Source organism: Crotalus tigris, unplaced genomic scaffold (genome assembly GCF_016545835.1).
Source record: "Crotalus tigris isolate CLP2741 ecotype Arizona unplaced genomic scaffold, ASM1654583v1 scf7180000024310.2302065, whole genome shotgun sequence".
In the NCBI taxonomy this organism is placed as follows: domain Eukaryota; kingdom Metazoa; phylum Chordata; class Lepidosauria; order Squamata; family Viperidae; genus Crotalus; species Crotalus tigris.
The window spans coordinates 1,730,602-1,748,986 of NW_024100482.1; the positions used below are offsets into that span (position 1 = coordinate 1,730,602).

Below are 18,385 nucleotides of genomic sequence, written 5' to 3' on the forward strand. Positions count from 1 at the left end.
GATTATCAGTGAATGTCAACAAAGAACAAGGAGGGGAGGTGAAATGAAGTGTTGGATTTTGAGTGGCATGGAATGCCCCCCAAAACAGGAACACATCATTCTACAATTGAAAAAGGTTTCAGTCCTATTTGTAACTAATGTATGATGTTTACTCATTAGGTTTCTTTAGAAAGGCATTCCCATGTCTTTGGCAGCCTCTTAATATGTTTACAACAACAGGCAAATTTACCTAATAATTACGTTTGGCGTAGGAATATAAAGAGAAGTCACCTGTCAGGAGGATTATGAATGATGTTTTATTTAAGTTGGACTCCAAAATGGCAAGATAGTAGCTAAAGGTATAGTAGAAATCTAATGGATAATTATAATTATAGAAGAGAAAAATGATTGTCTGTTTCAAGATTGTCAGAATATTGCAGAATTCTTGCCAAGATTTCCTTCTGTCTCTTGTTCTTGGTTTATATTGATGTTGTTAAGGTTACATAATGACAGTGTTAAAGTAAAACTTTTGCTGTATCCTTTCTATTTTCATCTTGTCAGAAATAGTCTTAGGTCACTCAAAACTCCTAACTTAGAATCTAGATCCCTCCTGGAAGGACAACTGACCAGTAGAATGTGATTAGGGACTATATTATTATAGCCAAAGTCATGAGCTCCTCTTGACCAAGGATTTCTGTGTATTAGGAAAAAGCAAGCACACGCGTGAGATGTTGTGTCATCTTTAATTCTTTTTCCACAAGGGTGTTTTTAAGGACAAGTGTTTTAGGTCACACTTAGTTTTGAACCCAGAAGAAGTATTTCTGAGAGAAACAATTGCTTGCCTATAATTCAGTGCTAAAGTTACGTTATATCTATGAGAGATAATATAAATATAAATGTGACCAAATTAGAATGCTTAAATTAAATTAAGCCCCCTTGGTGTTTATCCCCCAAATTAAGAAACAATTTTATAACCTGATCATTTCTCATATTCTAGAAGGCTATTTTGACCCCATCCCTTTTTAATGTGCAGTGTATTTAAAAAAAAGGTGGGGCTTTGCAGTTTCAGACGCCATCTTGACTTTTTTTTTTTAACACCACTGCAGACATTCCTGACTCTGTGTTTCACCTTTTTTCATGTACAATACAGTATGTAATTTTTGGTATCCAGGACATGAAAGAGAAGAATTCAAGTATGTCTCTTCTGTATTTATCTTTTTTTTTCTGGTGAGACAGTATGTAAATGCTGAGCCTTATTTGGAGAGAAATGAGAAATGAAAGATATAGCATGTAACGTCATCCTGTGCATGAGGGATGAGACCTGTTATATTAATGAGATTGAAGGCTGAACAGGACAACAGCCAGGCTGATCAAATGCTGACAGTATAACCTAATCAAATTAATCAATAAAGCAGTTTCAGAACAAAATTAAAAGAAATCTTGTGGAAGAGAGAGAGAGAGAGAGAATTAAACAAGAACTGAAGTGACTTTTGCAATCCACTGACATAGGTCTGCCCTTTTGGAGATATTTTCTTTTCTTTTTGCATTGCTAATACAACAAACTGGCAGAACAGGCATGGCCATGCCTTTGAGGTTAGACCATGCATCCTTGTTTGCTCAAGTCTCACTTGTGTCTTATGACTGAATGAATCAACAGCTAATGAAGCAGTCACATGAGGGACAGAGTCAAACAGGACTCGCTGACTGATGATTGTGAATCTTGAAACACTGGCTTATGTCTTGCAATCAAATGCTGACATTCACAGATTCATGTATATGTCTAATTCAAATGTAAATTCCAGCTTCTTTTGAAATGCAAACAACGTGATCAGTTGCATCAGTGCAGGGGAAAAAAAAAGAACTGAAGTTAAGTCACTAGTGCAGTGGTTCTCAACCTTCCTAATGCCGCAATCCTTTAATACAGTTCCTCATGTTGTGGTGACGCCCAACCATAAAATTATTTTCGTTGCTACTTCATAACTGTAATTTTGCTTTTCTCTCTCTCTCTCTCTCTCTCCCTCCCTCCCTCCCTCCCTCCCTCCCTCCCTCTCTTTCCCCCCCTCTCTTTCTCCCACTTTCTTTCTCCCTATCTTTCTCCCTCTCTCTCCCTCTCTCTTTCTCTGTCTCTCTCTCTTCCTCCCTCCCTCCCTCTCTGTCCGATCGGGGATCGATTTGGTGGTGTGGAGGGGAAGGGAGTGGCTGAGGGCTCCCGTGTGACCTTGAAGCGGCCACCTTTGGAAGTACCAACACTGCTCCAGCCAGGCTCGAGCCGGGCAGAGCGGGCGATGGGAGAAGAGTGAGCCGATCACCTTCCCGGCAGCCGCAACTCCGGTGCACCTACCCAGCCAGCGGGGCCTAAGCTAGCGCCGGGATTGCACGGCTCCCCAGGAAAGGGACTTCCTGGCCGCACTTCTCAGGAGGTGGCCGGCTCCATTGTGGCCGGCTCCGGCGGGGCGGGGATTCCCTGGCATCATGGAACGTGGCACGGCAGTGTCACCGATGGGCGGGGCATCCCAAGGAAGCCACTGGGACCTGGTTGAAGCAGCTGACTGGCGTTCTGTTGTAGCCACTCCACCGGTGGTGGCGGCAGGGATCCCCCACAGCTTGCGGCTTATGCTGTGGTGCCCAGATCGGTTTCCTATCATTCGGGTGTTGGAATGTTCGATCAGTATCAGAGCTCAGTGAGCCTGGAGCAAGGGAGCAGCCCCCCCGCCCATGGCCAGCCCCGAGTCACCATTCTGATCAGCACCAGCAAAACAAACAGCTTCGATTCCCACCTGCTGCCACGGGATGAGTCCTCTGGGAGGATGCATGGCGTCTGGCCGCTTTGCTTCCCCTCCGTAAAGCCGGGAACCTCGGGAAGAGGAGAGGGGGGAAAAACTCGAGCCCTGGGAGGCAACGTGAGGGCCATGAGGGGTATTGCAAGCTTGCAGTAGGGGAGGAGAAGAAAAAAAATGGAAGAGAGTGAGGCCGCAACACAGAGAGAGAGAGAGGGAGAGAGAAGGGGGAAAAGAAGGAGGGGCGGTTGTGAGGTTGGCGCTCAGGACTGCGACGCGAGCAGTCTCAAACACCTACCTGAGAGTGGATAGCTCTGTCCCCTTCAGGCTCGCGCTTGCTTCTGAAGTAAGGGGGGGGAAGGGTGACACAGATCCTGCATGAGGCCCTGGGGAGGGCAAGGCCTCGCTTTGCGCCTGTGCTCTTCGCGCGCCCTCAGTAGGGTTCCTGGAGGCCGTCACCAAGCAGCATGTTTTCAATTTCAACAAGCAAGTGAGCTGGGAAGGAGGGGGGGTAGGAAGGTGACGCCGTGGGGGGAGGAAGGTGATGCCTTAGTCGACCCCTGTGAAAGGGTCGTTCGACCCCCAAAGGGGTCACGACCCACAGGTTGAGAACCGCTGCACTAATAGTAAAACACAATAGCCCCAGAATTGAAAATAAACACCCCCATGCTACATTTTTGTTACTATAGGCTTCCTCTCACCCCCAGGGTTAACTTTTGTCTTTTTTTTTCTTGATTTTCTTGATTTCTAAGAACTCTCTAAGGAATTACCCCCCCCAAACCTGAAAAATACACCAGTTCTGATTAAAATCAACTCAAAACTGCTATAACCAAGGGAAATTCATTCACCATCAGTGTTCTCTGTTTAAAACAGAAGCTCCAGTTCTTGACACAATCTCTTTTGTTTAAAGGTATACTGAAACATTTGTGTTGTTAAATAAACACACATATAGAGCAGTTGCACACACAACAGGTTGTTCCTGTTCCAGATGCCCGATCCATTGTGTAATGTGATTATGATGCTTATATTTTACGGGGATCATGGATCTTGAATGAAAGAATACTGGCAAGATCCCTCTTGCAATGAATTGCTGCTGATGGAAAGATCTTATATATAGTACTGCTTGAGCTGAGTCTAGGCACTTACAATGTGAGACCAGTAACTATGTGTAGAGGCAAGTGGCTGTGATCATATAATTAAATCAAGAGTTGTTACACTTCAGCAGCTTGGCACTGGGTTGATATAGATTATATTCAATTTAGCCATGTGGTAAGAAGGTTAAGGTAACTGCTTCTTCACTCTGTTGCAGGTAGAATGGGCATAGATGACTTCTGGAAATGCTGCTCCAAATTTATGGGCAGAGAAATTGGATGGCTGACTTATTCACATTTCTCTAGCAGAAGAAAATTTTTAGCAGTCTTTTTTTTAAAAAAAGATCTTTATTGATTAGCCCTTGGGCCATATCAAAGTGCAAAGTTCCAGCAACAAATCATTACCAAAATCTGATAAAAGCAATTTAAAATAAAAATTGATAAAATACAGTTTAAAATGGAACTAGAGTAAAATATGACTTAAGATGAAATTGGAGTAAAATACAGTCTAAAATGAAATTAAAATAGAGTACAGTAATTTAAAATATAGATAAAATATGATAAAATTATTAGCAGTCTTCTTAAGGGCAGGACACTAGCTCTGCTGTAGAACAAAGGAAGTTGGAAAAGTCCCTTCATGATGTTTCCCTGAGAAAATGGGAAGCCAGGAAGACTGTAGACTGCTGAGTAGATAACTGTCACTGTTAAATAACAAGAACACTACTTTTTAGAGTTGTTTTCTCCCGTGAAAGAATTTCTAGAAGAATTTCTCTTGCATTAATGGTAGAGTCCTTATTGTTATTATTCTGTGACGGTCAGATATTTAGAAACATCTCATTTCTTCTTGCTTTGGAATGTTTATCATGTATCAGTAGAACAGTCAAGTACCCTAAAATACATGTTCTCTGAATGTGTCCAAAAGGCCAAATAAAAGGTACAGTTCATGCTCTGAATTCATAATGCCTCGAGCCGAGTTTTTTGCATCTCCAGTTTATAAACCTAAAGGGCTGCTCCTGTAACCAGTAGGGCCATGCAGTGCTTCCCGTTTGATTCTAAAAAGGTGCTTTAAACTGCCAAAGGTGCTCTGAACTCACCATTAACTCACATGCTCCTGGGCAAAAAGGCACGGCATCTAAGAGTCTCAGACAGATGCTATCTTTATGCTCCAAAGCAACTTTGTGGAATGGAATTTCAAGGATTGCATGACCATAATAATGAATACGGATGTAATTGTATGAATGGATTCACTTATATAGGAGCTGTTTCTATGCATTTTACCTACTATGCAGTAGTACCTACTTGAAATGCACTTGTAAGTTGGACACATGCATTATACCAAGCCCTAAGATGGTTTGTCTGTTTTTTATGTGTGTGAATAAGGTCAATGAGTATAGTGTGGCCTTTCCTGGGGTAATGGACTTTTGAAAGCATGGCTTTGTTTTTGGCTCACTGATTTTGGTCTAACATGATGCCCAAACAGATACATATGTTTCATTGTTACCCAGCTTGCTCCTGGTTTGACTTTATGCTTTGTCCAAGTCTCTGATCTGTTTAGGTGCAAGAAGAACAACTTTAAAAAGAAATGGAGAACAGAGGAAATTGGGGTGGATGGGAAACAGCACGATTACTTCCATCATCTGTGAGATAGATGGGTTTACAAGGCACATTTGCCCATGAATACCCAACATAATACATCTATTTTCTGTCCTCTAGTGCAGGGCTTTTCAACTTTTTCACCCATTGTACCACTTTTAGGATATGGCAACATCCGAGTACCACCAGTTGCCTGGCAAGGTGTCAAAAACTTGATGACCCCCCCCCAAAAAAGGAAAAAAGTGATAAAGTACAAGTAGTCCTCAACTTACAACAGTTCACTTAGTGACTGTTCGAAGTTACAATGGCACTGAAAAAAGTGCTCCCCAAGCCACAGCCGAGCAAGACACCTGCCTGCCCACCCAGCAGCGCTCTTCCTCCTGTCCGAAGTTTCCATTGTTGTAAGTATTTTGGTTGAGGATTGGTAGCGGGGGTGGGGTGGAGTGTGTGTGGTTTTTATTCCTCCCGTCTGCTGGGTGGTTGCAGCAGGTTTTGGTCACTTCACATGACTTTGGGACATTGACCGTCATAAATATGAATCAGTTGCCAAGCATCTGAATGTAAATCACCAGACCCTGGAGATGCTGCAACATTCCAGCTGATCGTTGCTTCTTCTGGGCTCAGCAGAAGCATCAGGATCAGCACCGAGCTCCAGCTGGAGCCTGGCACTGATCCTGATGCTTCCGCTGAGCCCTGACAGCCCTGCAGCTCTAGCAGTCTCTTGCTCAGGCTTGTGGGGTGCTGCCACCGGTTCAGCTCAATCCCCTCCCCTGCTACCATTTTTCTAGGATAGTCGCGTACCCGTACCACTGGTTGAAAAGCCCTGCTCTAGTGGTTCGTTCGTTCTTTCTTTCTTTCTTTCTTTCTTTCTTTCTTTCTTTCTTTCTTTCTTTCTTTCTTTCTTTCTTTCTTTCTTTCTTTCTTTCTTCCTTCCTTTCCTTTCTCTTTCTCTTTCTCTTTCTCTTTCTCTTTCTCTTTCTCTTTCTTTCTCTCTCTCTTTTCCTTCCTTCCTTCCTTCCTTCCTTCCTTCCTTCCTTCCTTCCTTCCTTCCTTCTTTCCTTCTTTTATTTGTGACTTTGGTCAACAAACAATTGAATATTTGCAGTCCAATTCTAGTTAATGATTTATTCAATTAACTCAATTTTAGGTTGCATAATACTTTGAATCATAAACACAAATGTGTTGTGTTTGTTGTGTTAACATATTTACTGTCTTGTTCAACAAATCATAGTTCAACAAGCCATGATGAAGTGCATGAATAGAATGACATAATGACTATTTTCCACTAGACTCTTTACATAATTCTGCCAAATGTAATTTATAATTGTTCAAAAAGTTCTAGCATTAAAAAATCTGATTCTGCCAGTTTACATCAGATGTGATAAGCTGACCAATTGTACAGTAAGGTCTTACGTGTCTTGTACTTTCAACCACAGATTTACATATAAGCCTCATTCAGTGTGAAAGAGGAGAGAGATTAGAGTACAATGTGTAATTCTGCCTTTGACTCTCTGGTCGTCACAGGTTGAAGAGAGAAATCCGGAGGATATTGCATTATCATGAAAATGAATTCAGCTGTCAGCACAATCAGAATCCTGGTTTATTGCAACCCAGAGGATTAATATGGCTTTGAGCCATTTTTGCGCATTATACTAAACTTGGCTAATGAGCACATGATCGAAACCTCAGCAAATCTATGTTACTGTATTGATACTGAAATTCGTGTCCAGGAAAATTCTAAACCTAATCTTGCATTACCAGATCTGGGTTGCAAACGTTCACATGAAGACTAGATTTAGAAAATGCTAACCCTTTGCTACCATTTTGTGGCAATAAGGATTTTTGCAGCCCAGATCTGATAATGCAACCAAATCAGAAATAAATGCCCTTGAATTCAAGTGGGCCTATTCTCAGTTAGGATGGGTTAGAATGAGCTGTAACGGGATAAAAGTTCCATCTGTTTTTTTCTAAAAAAATATTGTTCAGTGTGCCCTTGATTAAATTAGAAAAACTAAGTAGTTGATTACACTGGTTATTTTTTAAAATGAACTTTTTAAAAATAAAGCTATTGTTAATAATTACTCCAATTATTATTAGAATGTTATTACTATTCTTAGCATATTCATTATCACAATAAATGAATTAGCAATCAGTCCATGGCTTCTGGCTTGCTGGTGCTAGGTGAAATATAAGAACTACTGCCATCTTTGGTTTCCTGTGATATCTTCTTACCAACACTGGCTCTTTCAAACTCTGACTGACAAATATTTGTCTGGAGATTGATTTGCTTCTCAATTATCACCCAGGCACAAGGGCAGTCCTTTAATCTTGATACAACTAGGAAGTACAGCCAAGGAAGGCTCTGAGAGATTCCCATTAGCCCAATCGCTTTCCTGGGCAAAGCAATTTGCTAGATCATATTGGACCAGTAAATATGCCCACTCAAAAAAAAAAATCCCATTCTAGAAATGGGTTGCTTTCTTCAACATGGCAACTTTTGTAATGTGCAAGTTGCCAGGAATGATAACTGTTATCATGCACCGATTCAAACTCTTGCTAAAACAAAGGAAAGGAAGATTTTCCATTGTGAAAACATAACCACAGAGTGGCATTATCTGAGAACTGTCTCATTTAAACCATTCCTCCTTTCTTTCTGGTCCAGGGACTGTGCTAAGTGTTCAAAAGTGCAATTTCACAGACATATGCACTGTTCATCCTTTAAATACTACGCTCTAGACAGCTGCGTGACCTTAAATGTATATTTTCTATTCAAGAAGATCATTGGTGTTTAGGATTACTGGTTTATGATGGCCCTGTAAATTTTTTATTTGACCTGGTTTAAAAGGTTGCCTGATTCCTGAATATTTCTGAGTGGCTCATATAATTAAATGAAAGGAACACGAGTAAAAAGAGAAGAATGTGCACTTGCTACAGGGATTCTATAGAGTAATTACATGCAAATAAGCTTCATGTAATACTTCTGCGGGCTCAAAAAGGCTCATGTGTATTTAGTTACTTAGGCACTCATTTCCCATGCACAGTGAAGTGAAATTTCATATAGGGAGTTCTTGACAAGTATGTGTACTGAAAGAGGCACATTCTTAAACCAATTCCAATTTAGCAGATGCATTTGCATTAGATTAACATCAAACCTAGAAGCAGAGGTTCTTTGAAGTAGATATCTTTAGAGGTTCAAATGAGGCCTCAAATGAAGTTTCCTCCCCTTATTTAGTATTTTAGGTACCATTTCAGGACTCGTAGGAAATCTGTGTTTGCAGATATCTAGTAAAGAGAAGAAAGGGATGAGAATAAACAAAGAAGTGTTAGTTTGGACTCACCAGCAGATGTCTCTTTATTGTAATTGATCCTATGGAGAAGGTCTGTCTCAATTCTGGTGTCAAAAGTTGGGGATGGGAGGAGAGAATATAATTTCATTATGATTTCATTTTAAATTAGCAGGTTCTTAGGAATGGTTTCTCCTGTCTGTGGCTCACTAAAATATCGCTTTAGTTTGTTTTATGTTATGCTTAGCATTGTACTTACTGGCTATATTTTTATTATTTTGAATACATCCATCCTTCCTTCCTTTCTTCTTTCTTTCTTTCTTTCTTTCTTTCTTTCTTTCTTTCTTTCTTTCTTTCTTTCTTTCTTTCTGAATAGATTTGCAAGTTACATTGAACAAATGTTTTTGATAGACTGATTTTCATGTGTGTATATTTTATATGTTTGTCCAATCTTTGATAATCAGGTCCACTGTGTCAGGAAGAGGCACAGTTATTCCTAACATTCACCCACCTCCCTTAGACTTGAAAGTCTTAGATGAACTAAAATTTGCCATGATTCTTTCCCATATAATTTTTTTACAATTACGTCAAAACTCCAAGAGTCAGATCAATTTTTGCCTAGTTATCATAGCTCTCCTTCTCCTTCCCTCCACTGGTGGGTTATTGTTTTAAAAGGGTTCACAAAAGTGTTTTTGAAGTAAGACAAAAGAGTGTGTTTTGGTGAATATCCCGTATGAAGAGTTGTGCTTTTTAGTTAAAGTACAAAGACCTAGAAAGTTGGACTTCTGTGTCCCAGAGGTGCTTTTTCAAGAGGCAGCTAGATTTTCTTTGTTTTTCTTTGAAGACATTTTGCTTTTCATCCAGTACTGAAGAAGCTTCTTGGGAGAGAAGCGAAATGTTTTCAAAGAAAAACAAAGAAAGTCCAGTTGCCTCTTGAAAAAGCACTTTTGGGACAACCATAACCTGGATGACAGAGAATCTCCCTAGATATTTGGACTTCTGGATATAAATGAACCACCCAGGCTGGGCCCATTTTATTCTTCCCAGCCCAACAAAGTAGCAAAGAAATGATTTCAAGCAGCTTGTGCCCCAATGCATCCCTATGGGAAAGGGAGTTGGGTGGGGTTTGGAATGCTGCCACTGCTCCATTCCAGGCCCTCCTCCTTCCTCATCATGTGAGTGCCTGGCTAAGCATATGCAACTTACCCGATGCTTCCTGGCCATGAGTCGAAAACAGAAACACCCAGAAATAAGGTGCTATTTGATTTCTCAGAAGAAGTATCATGCTCGTTGAAGGTTGTCAGGAAGAATTACAGATGCCATGCTCCACATGCCTTCTCTGGCTTGTTTAAAACCTCTTGCTAAAATCCTGGAGAGCCAACCAGCCCTCTGGTCAAGTAGTAGTAGTAATAGTTTTATGAGTAGGTGCAACTGAGTTTTTTTTTCCCCTGCTTGCTCATTCATGTGCATTTCTTCACAAATAAGTATTTTAATCATGGTAGAAATAGCACATAAGGATTCTCTGCAGTGGTATTTTTCTGAATCTTCATGTGAGCAGGGTGTGCCAATGTTTCCCCCCAAATAGCCTGAGTTTAATGGGTTAAGAAGAATGCATACCTGAAACTGAAAAATAGATACGGCACAGATGTATCTATGAAACCTCACGACAAAATTCACTTGGTGGTTTTAGGCCGGTGACTCTTTGCCACTTTGTCCTATATCAAATAACTTTTTGTGTGTGGACAAAAGTGGAATTTGCTAGGATGATTTTGCATGTTGCTCTTAAACCCTGGAACAAAAAAGAATATTAGTGAAATAAATAAAATGTTTAACTGTTCTTTTTAAAATATTTACTGTATTTTCTTGGGCCTGACTCCTAAAGAAGGATTATCATTTTAGAGTTGCAGACACCTTCGCCCTTAGATTGTACACTGCCAGTTGCAGTTTTCTAAAATACAAGAGAGAATATTTTATGATTTACAAAGACAACTTTACCATTTGATATTTCTTTAATGAAATGTTTTCATTAATTGAGTAGCAGAGTGATTAAGTAATTTTACTGTCAGCATAACTTGAGAAAGGGTAAACCAAAGATTTAACTACATGGCTAAAAGCTGCAAAATCATTGAGGTGGGAGGATTTTATCCACTGGAAGTATAGCATGACGTGTCAAATTGTCATCTTGAGTTACACAAGGTATTCCCTCCATCCCTTTCTCCTTAATTTGAAAGACACAGAAAACAATCTGAGGTGGCCAAAAGAACTTTCATGTTGGAATTTTCCCATTCAAAGACTTTCCATTAAATGCACTTGTTAGACCAGTCCTTCCTATCCAGTGTCTTCCAGGTTTAAGGGATTACGATTTCCAGAATCACCTTGGTTGTTGACTGACCTGTCTGGGAATTCTGGGAACTGTAGTTCCAGTGCATCTGGAGGATACCCAATTGAGGAGTGCACACTTTATTTGTGATAGCTGTGGGGAAGGATTTTTCAGCTCCCTGAGTAGCTGGGGCGCACAATAAAATAACTGTTTGGTAAGACGAGAAAATGGCCTTTTGTCTCGCAGTACCAGTTGGTATTATGTAGACTTGTTTGGTTTCTATTTATAAGGGATTGCAATTGGGAACTAGTTACAAAACAAATACTGCTATTCCAGTGCAATTTAACGATTTGTGAGATTATTTCTCATATATTTTGTAGATGATTTTATTCACTGACTATTAAAAAAAGCTTTTAACCCAACTAAACCTTTAGCACCCCTCAAAGATTATGCAGCATAACTTTTCTTAGAATCGCTCTCAAGCATTTGGATATTGCTTTTCAAAGTCTTGTGCATTGGGATTCTTATCTAAAAATTGCTTCTCCCTTATTTTTTGACCTCATTGATGGAAATATTACATATTGAATTCTTCCAGATAATAGAACAGGTGTGTTTTGCAAGAATCAGTCAGAGCAGTTTATGACTTTTCTTGTCTTCAGACCACCAGCATACAAGGAAGAGATATCAGTTGGGTGCTCATGCTGGATTAACATGCCTTCTCTTGCAAAGATGCAAAGTTGTATTTAGAACAATGAAAAAAAAACCCAAGAAACTCCTGGGACTGTTAGGTTCCAGATAGTATATGTCTCTTTTCAAAAGACTATCAACAGTGGTTCATAATGCTTAGATACCATTTAGACAGAGATAAAGCATACTAGTATTTATAGCAGCTTTCTCCAACGTGTTGCCCATAACAGTGTAATTGCCATAATTTCCAGGAAGTGTAGGTGCATCCCATGCAGACTGGGAATTTTGAGAGCTACAGTTCAATAGGCCTGAGAGGCACTAGGTTGGAGAATGCTGGTCTATAGAATAGGGTAAACCTACTAAATCATCAGATTCAAGTATGACGACTTAGGGTCAGGCTGCAGAGCATGTTTCTGGAATTCTTCCAGTTTTTAATGATAGCTCTGCTCTGGGTCCCATGAGCAAGAGGGAGGGGAACATTCCAAGCTGCTATCCAGATGCATTTCCCAAGGGTTTTTTTTTTCTCAACAGCTTCCAAACTGATCTAGATCTTTTCATACTGGATTTTTTTTTTTTTTGTATCATCATCTTCCTCCACGCCTGATTTCTGTCATGGTCTTTTCTGCTGATGGACGGACTGATAGAATCCTAGGACCTTTACAAAATTTGTTTCCAACATTCTGCTGGGTTGAAAGAATAAAAAGATGTCTCAGAGTTTCAGTGTCATTTTCAGCTGTTTGTTAGGCTGGTCTCTGATTTCCAGATCATTTCCTAGATTGCACTTGTGCCTTCATTGTAAAAACAGTTTTATGTGGATCCATGTAAAAGTTAGATGGTATAAAAGCATATTTAGTAAACAAATATGAGTGTAATATGTTAGGCTAACTAACCTCTCACCACAACATACCGTATTTCCCCCAAAATAAGACCAGGTCTTATATTAATTTTTGCTCAAAAGACGCATTAGGGCAGTGATGGCGAACCTTTTAGAGACCGAATACCCAAAAACTGGCCCTGCCGCTGCTCCACTCCTGCCCCACCTCCACCCCACCTGCCCGCAGGACCACTCACTGCCTCCAGGGCCCGCTGCAGTTCATCCAGCAGCGCCATGGCAGCCACGCCCTCTGCCGGGCGTGAGGGCAGAGTCTTGTCTACACTGCCTGGCTGCCAAGTCCTTGACTGCACTGCTCCACGTGGGCCATGCTCAGGGGCAACCCTTCTCCAGGAGGGCTGCTGGTGAGGAGGGTGTCACAGGTGGAGGCAAGGCTGGGGCAACAGTACATGTGCCCACAGAGAGGACTCCGAGTGCCGCTTCTGCACCCGTGCCACAGGTTCGCCACCACTGCATTAGGGCTTATTTTCTGGTCAGCTCTTATTTTCGGGGAAATACAGTACTAAATGCATCCGGCTGACAATCTTAACTGGAGTTTATTTTGGTGGTGGGGCTTATATTACGAACATCCAGAGATTTTGGAATTGGCATATGAATACAGTAGTTAATGCTTGGAAGATCTACTACATGTCTCTCTGTGTGTGTGTGTGTGTGAGTGTGTGTATATGTGTGTGTGTGTGTGTGTATATGTGTATTCATTTTTCAGTGGGTGCTGGTGGTGTGGATTCAGGCCAGGTGTGTCTCTGGGCACCTGATGGTCTTCCATGGAATTCATATTATGATTTAGGAAATTCTTTAGGTGGAATCTGTCAGTGTCAGAATTCTGTTCATGACTTAATCCAGCCATCCAGACTTTTCATTGGGAAAAACACTGGTTGTTCACAGTATATGTTGTAGAAAATTAAATATGTTGTAGAAAATTAAGGAAGGCTTCTGGTAGAAATTTCAGGAATTTTCCAAAGGAAAACATATGATGAAAATGTTACTTGATGTCAAATAATTGCATAAGAAACAAGATTAATGATGCTCTGAAGTTGATGTTGGTGTTATATATTTTAATGCTTGTTGAAATTATTCTGAACTCATGCTTTCTAATAACAATACAGTATGTAATATTTTAATGATTTTTTAAAAAAATCTTTGGCTTCAAATGTGCAGACATATACCCATTAAAAATCCTTGCGTTTTATTTTTCATTAATTAATCTTTTTCACTTAGAATTGTCCTTTGGATTTAAAACACGAATCAAATTATATGAAAGCCATTTGGGAAATATCGAGGGGCTGCAGGGCTGCACGTTCTTTTACTCAGAAGTAAGCCCTATGTTTTTGAGTAGAGTTGCACATTGTGTTCCCTGTGTAGGACTTCTATCCTGCTTTGCTGTCAGGAACTCAAGGGTGTGTACATAGCATTCATTCTTGTAAATTTCCTTTGAAACAATCTTGTGAGGTAGGGTTGAGCTGGGTTGAGAGAGGGTGACTGAGCCATAGTTACTGAATGAGCTTCTGTGGCCAAGGGTGGATAGGAATCTGGGCTGGCCTGGTCTAGTCCAGTACCTTAATCACTATCCCACACTGAAGTAGGAACACTCTTGCAGAGGATTGTGAGTGCCTTTGACGATTTGCTTTCCCCATAGCCTGAAATGTGTGTGTTGTCCCAATGAGCAGTTATAAAACCTTGTTTATGGCTAGGAAATCATTGGAAATCTTTGAAACTGGGGCCTTTTTGCTGGAAACGTTAAGGAGCCTTTACAGAGCCAACAGTGTCTGCTTTGTTCTTAGAGAAGATCCGAGTTTGGAGAAGAAGCTCTCTCTCTCTCTCTCTCTCTCTCTCTCTCTCTCTCTCTCTCTCTCTCTCTCTGTGTGTGTGTGTGTGTGTGTATGTGTGTAGGGAGGAGGGAGGAAAGGCAAGGGAGAGAGAGAGAGAGAGAGAGAGAGAGAGGAAACAATATCTTCTTTAAGTTAATACTTACTTGGAGTTCTTCCCTGATGAGCTAGCATCATGGGAAGCTTAATGCCCTGGGTTATGCTAAATAATAAATGAGGCACTCAGATGAGGGCCCTGCATGGTTAAACAGTAATCGCTTTATTTTCCTGGTGAAATATATATGCATGTATGCAAGCAAGGCAGAGCTGGGATTGGCTAGCGGCTTCATTGCAGATCCAGGTAGCATCTACTGACAGCTCTGGGTCATGTGATGGCTGTTAGGGTGGCTTTTCCACTCCCAGGCTGAGCTTGTCAGCGAGGGGGTTGGTCCCCGGCATCTTGCAGCTTCCAAGAATGTAGGAAATGAGTAGAGAGGAAGGAGGGGGATGCTTTGTGCCTTTCTGACCCAACCCCAGACTGGAGAGATGCGGGACTGTGACCCCCCTCCGGCAGGGAGCCTGATCACGAGGCTCTGCCTGTCTTGGTTTCCCTAAAGGAGGAGAAGAGATTAAATGGACCTTTGCGGTCTGCCTTGGCTGCTGAGGGGCACTTAGCCTGCTGATGAGTGAGGTTGGGCTTCTGCAGTCACATTCTCCAGGAGGAGACAAAGGAGGTGGGCTACAATACAGTCATGTTTGTTGTAGCCCATGTTCTGGAACGACCCCCAGGATGGAAAGGCAGGCTCTCCATTGTGAAAATACAGAGCAGCAGTTATCTTTGAATAGCCAGATTCTCCTTCCCGGCTTTCCGGGTTTTCTTTCTCAGGAATCCCCATCACCGCTGACTTTTTTTCTTCTTTGGGGGAATCCTGACTCCAAGAGAAGCTTCCTTCTGCATCTGTGGAAGTTGCCTCTTTTTTTCTTTCTCTGCTACAGCGTGGAAACCTCTTGTCTTTTCATTAAATTCAGGCTTCTCAAGCTGTCACCTGACAGTCTTGTAGTCCTGGATGACTGTGGATCATTTCTATTATTAACCTGATTTGGCAGCTGGTCTTAATAACAAGAGTTGCAAAAATTCTGAAAAGTGGAACCCGCCTGAGGGACAGAGATGCTTTCCAGGTATGATAAAATACTGTGGTATTTGGGCTCTGTTTAATGTAAGTAATTGTGTAGAAATAATGGTGTTTTTTTTAAAAAAATAATAATCTTGTTTTAAAATTAAGTTGCTTATAGCACAATCCTTACTCAGAAGTAAACTCCTAAACTCCTTGGGACTTCTAAATACCTTTTTATTAAGAAGATTGGATAGCATATCTTCTGTAGTTTTTATAAAGATATTTTAATCCTGGCTCCTGTTTAGGTCAGACTGCTTACATAGCAAGGACTATTCCCTAAAATAATTAACTGGTAAAAGTGTTCATGCATGCATTAAAAGCTTTGAGAATTATAAAAGATAAACTGGATACTTTATAAGTCCTCATATGTTATCCAACTGATTTATAGGGCATGTTCTTTTGGAAATTAAACATTTTTGAACATTTTGATGCATTTAAGCATGTGGCTAACTTTTCTACTGGCTTGAACACAATTTTTTAAAAAAACTTAACATGAACTGGATTAATCCCCATTATAATGTTAATATGTTTAGTGCCACAGTAGTTGAATGGGAAAAGAATCTCTCAGAATCTATATAATCTACCTTAACTGATGCTGTTATATTGCTTTTTAAAAATGGAAAAATTGGAGAGCAAACAGGAGAGCTTGAATCTGGAAGGCAAACAGAAATGGAATTTGAATAGTCCCTGGATAGTAGATAGAGGTGTGTGAAATGTTTTGAGTTTGAAATGTTTTGGGCACAAGTTTTTGTGGCTCAAGTTGTTCCAAACCATTTTGGTGAGTGTTTCAGATGTCTTTTGAATTCAGATCAAATACTTGTTTTGAGTATGAAATTCTTCTGGGATGGTTAGAACAACCCATTACAAATCCAGAACAGCTGTTTCAAAATTGAAATATTTGTATATTCTTACTTAGATGTTGGAGAAAAAAAAACCAAAGGAAAAAACTGGAGAGGGAGGGCCTAACAATTGAGAGAGATAGATGTGGGAACAATAGGAGAAAAAAAATCAGGCTGAGAATATTCAGAATTTAGGGCATATAAATATTTAGAGGCATATTAAACATGTTTGATTATTTTTTGTTAGAAGGCTATTGGAAGAGGTAGAGCACAATACCTGTATTCTGTGTGAAACAAATAAAAGGTTTTTGAGTTAAGCTGATACAGCTAAACTAGTAGATGAATGAATGAAGTTCACTTGTCTGACATTTATTTATTAAATTTATATTCCCTATGTGGCCTGACTCCCAGCCACTCCGAGCAGTTTACAGTTATTAAAACATTTTAAAACAAAGAACAATTCAAAAAATACTCAGAAAAAAACACAAAAGAACAACAGTGGCAAAGAAAACAAAGAAGGGAACAGAAAAGAAGAAAGGGGTACCAGATGTCCCCCCCCCAAAGGTCTGGGGAAAGAGCCAGATCTTTAAGGCACTTTAACATGGCCTTAAAGGGTGGGAGATGTTTAAATTTTGGGATGGGTGAGACTCATTCCAGAGGGCAGGCACTGCTACAGAGAAAGCCCACTTCTAGACAGGATCTAGACAGATGGCATTGCTTAATTGATAGAACCCAGATTGTACCAACCTGCCAGATTGAACCAGTTGAGCAGATATTATGGGAGACAGACAGTGTCTTAAGTAACCAAGAGCTATATCATATAGGGCTTTACAGGTAATGGCCAACATCTTGAATCACATCTGAAAATAAACTGGCACCCAGTACAGGTTGCAAAGCACAGGTTTTATACGGGCCTACAGGACCTCGCCCATCACTGCCTGCACCGCTGCATTCTGGAACAACTGAAGCTTCTGGGTGGCCTTTAAGGGCAGTGCCATGTACAGGGACTGCCCTTAAAGACCACACAGTAATTAAGCCATGAGGTGACCAAGGCACCAGTGACTGATGCCACCCCTCAATCTAGGAAAGGGCATAACTGAAGCTGGGCAAAAGCCTTCCTGGCCACAGCTGCCATCTGCTCATTGAGCAAGAATTGTTAAATACAAAAAGACCCCCCCCCCAAATTGCACACCATCCTTGAATGAGGAACTGCAACCCCATCCAAGATCATAGCTCATATATCCCCAGATCTGGGCAATCTAAATATCTGCAAACACTCAATCTTGGTTGGATTGGGTTCGGGGATGGCTTTTCCCCATCCGGACCCACACAGCGTTCAGGCATTGGGACAGAACCTCAGTAGCCTCACTTCTCTGGCCTAGAATTGAAGGATATAATTAAATATCAGCGTGGTACCAAATTGATATCAAAGTGGCAGATAATCTTTCCAGTGATTTCATATGGATGTTGAAAAGGAGGGGAGAGAGAATAGAAACTTGTGGTACGTCACAAGTAAAGGGCTTATAGGACAACCTTTCACCACCAACCACCATTGACTTATGTGTATATTTGGGAATGCTGTGTGGGAATAACTTAAGTAGATTTAAAGTTTAAGTAGTATTATATAGAGAAAGAACTTCCCTGAAATCAGAGCTGATATAAACTTGTAATATAAAATATTTTATTTTAAAAGCATGTTGAACCTCAGAAATGAAAAAGCATAAAAAACTGGTTGCAAGTTATCATAGAAGCAGAAACTAGAGTTAAGTGAGGAGTTTTCAATGTGAGACTAATATACCATGCATAATGTGCTAACAAATGAATCAAGGGGTTGTAGGTAGAATAGAATAGAGCTGGAAGGGACCTTGGAGGTCTTCTAGTCCAACCCCCTGCTCAAGCAGGAGAATCTATACCAGTGGTGGTGAACCTATGGCACGGGTGCC

At 40.7% G+C, this 18,385-nt stretch overlaps 1 protein-coding gene across 3 annotated transcripts in view; it reads left to right on the plus strand.

Annotated features, from left to right (window-relative positions):
- The window catches only part of FNIP1 (folliculin interacting protein 1), a 111,400-nt gene that overhangs the window by 23,308 nt on the left and 69,707 nt on the right, over nt 1-18,385 (plus strand). Inside the window, exon 1 of one of the 3 annotated variants that reach the window (XM_039324960.1) lies at nt 14,512-15,607. The exons of the other annotated variants lie outside the window; for them this stretch is intronic. Within the exon in view, the coding sequence (XP_039180894.1) occupies nt 15,597-15,607 (11 nt within the window). The 5' untranslated portion in view covers nt 14,512-15,596. Of the gene's footprint in view, nt 1-14,511; nt 15,608-18,385 lie in introns of those variants that run through there. 3 annotated transcript variants of the gene reach the window in all.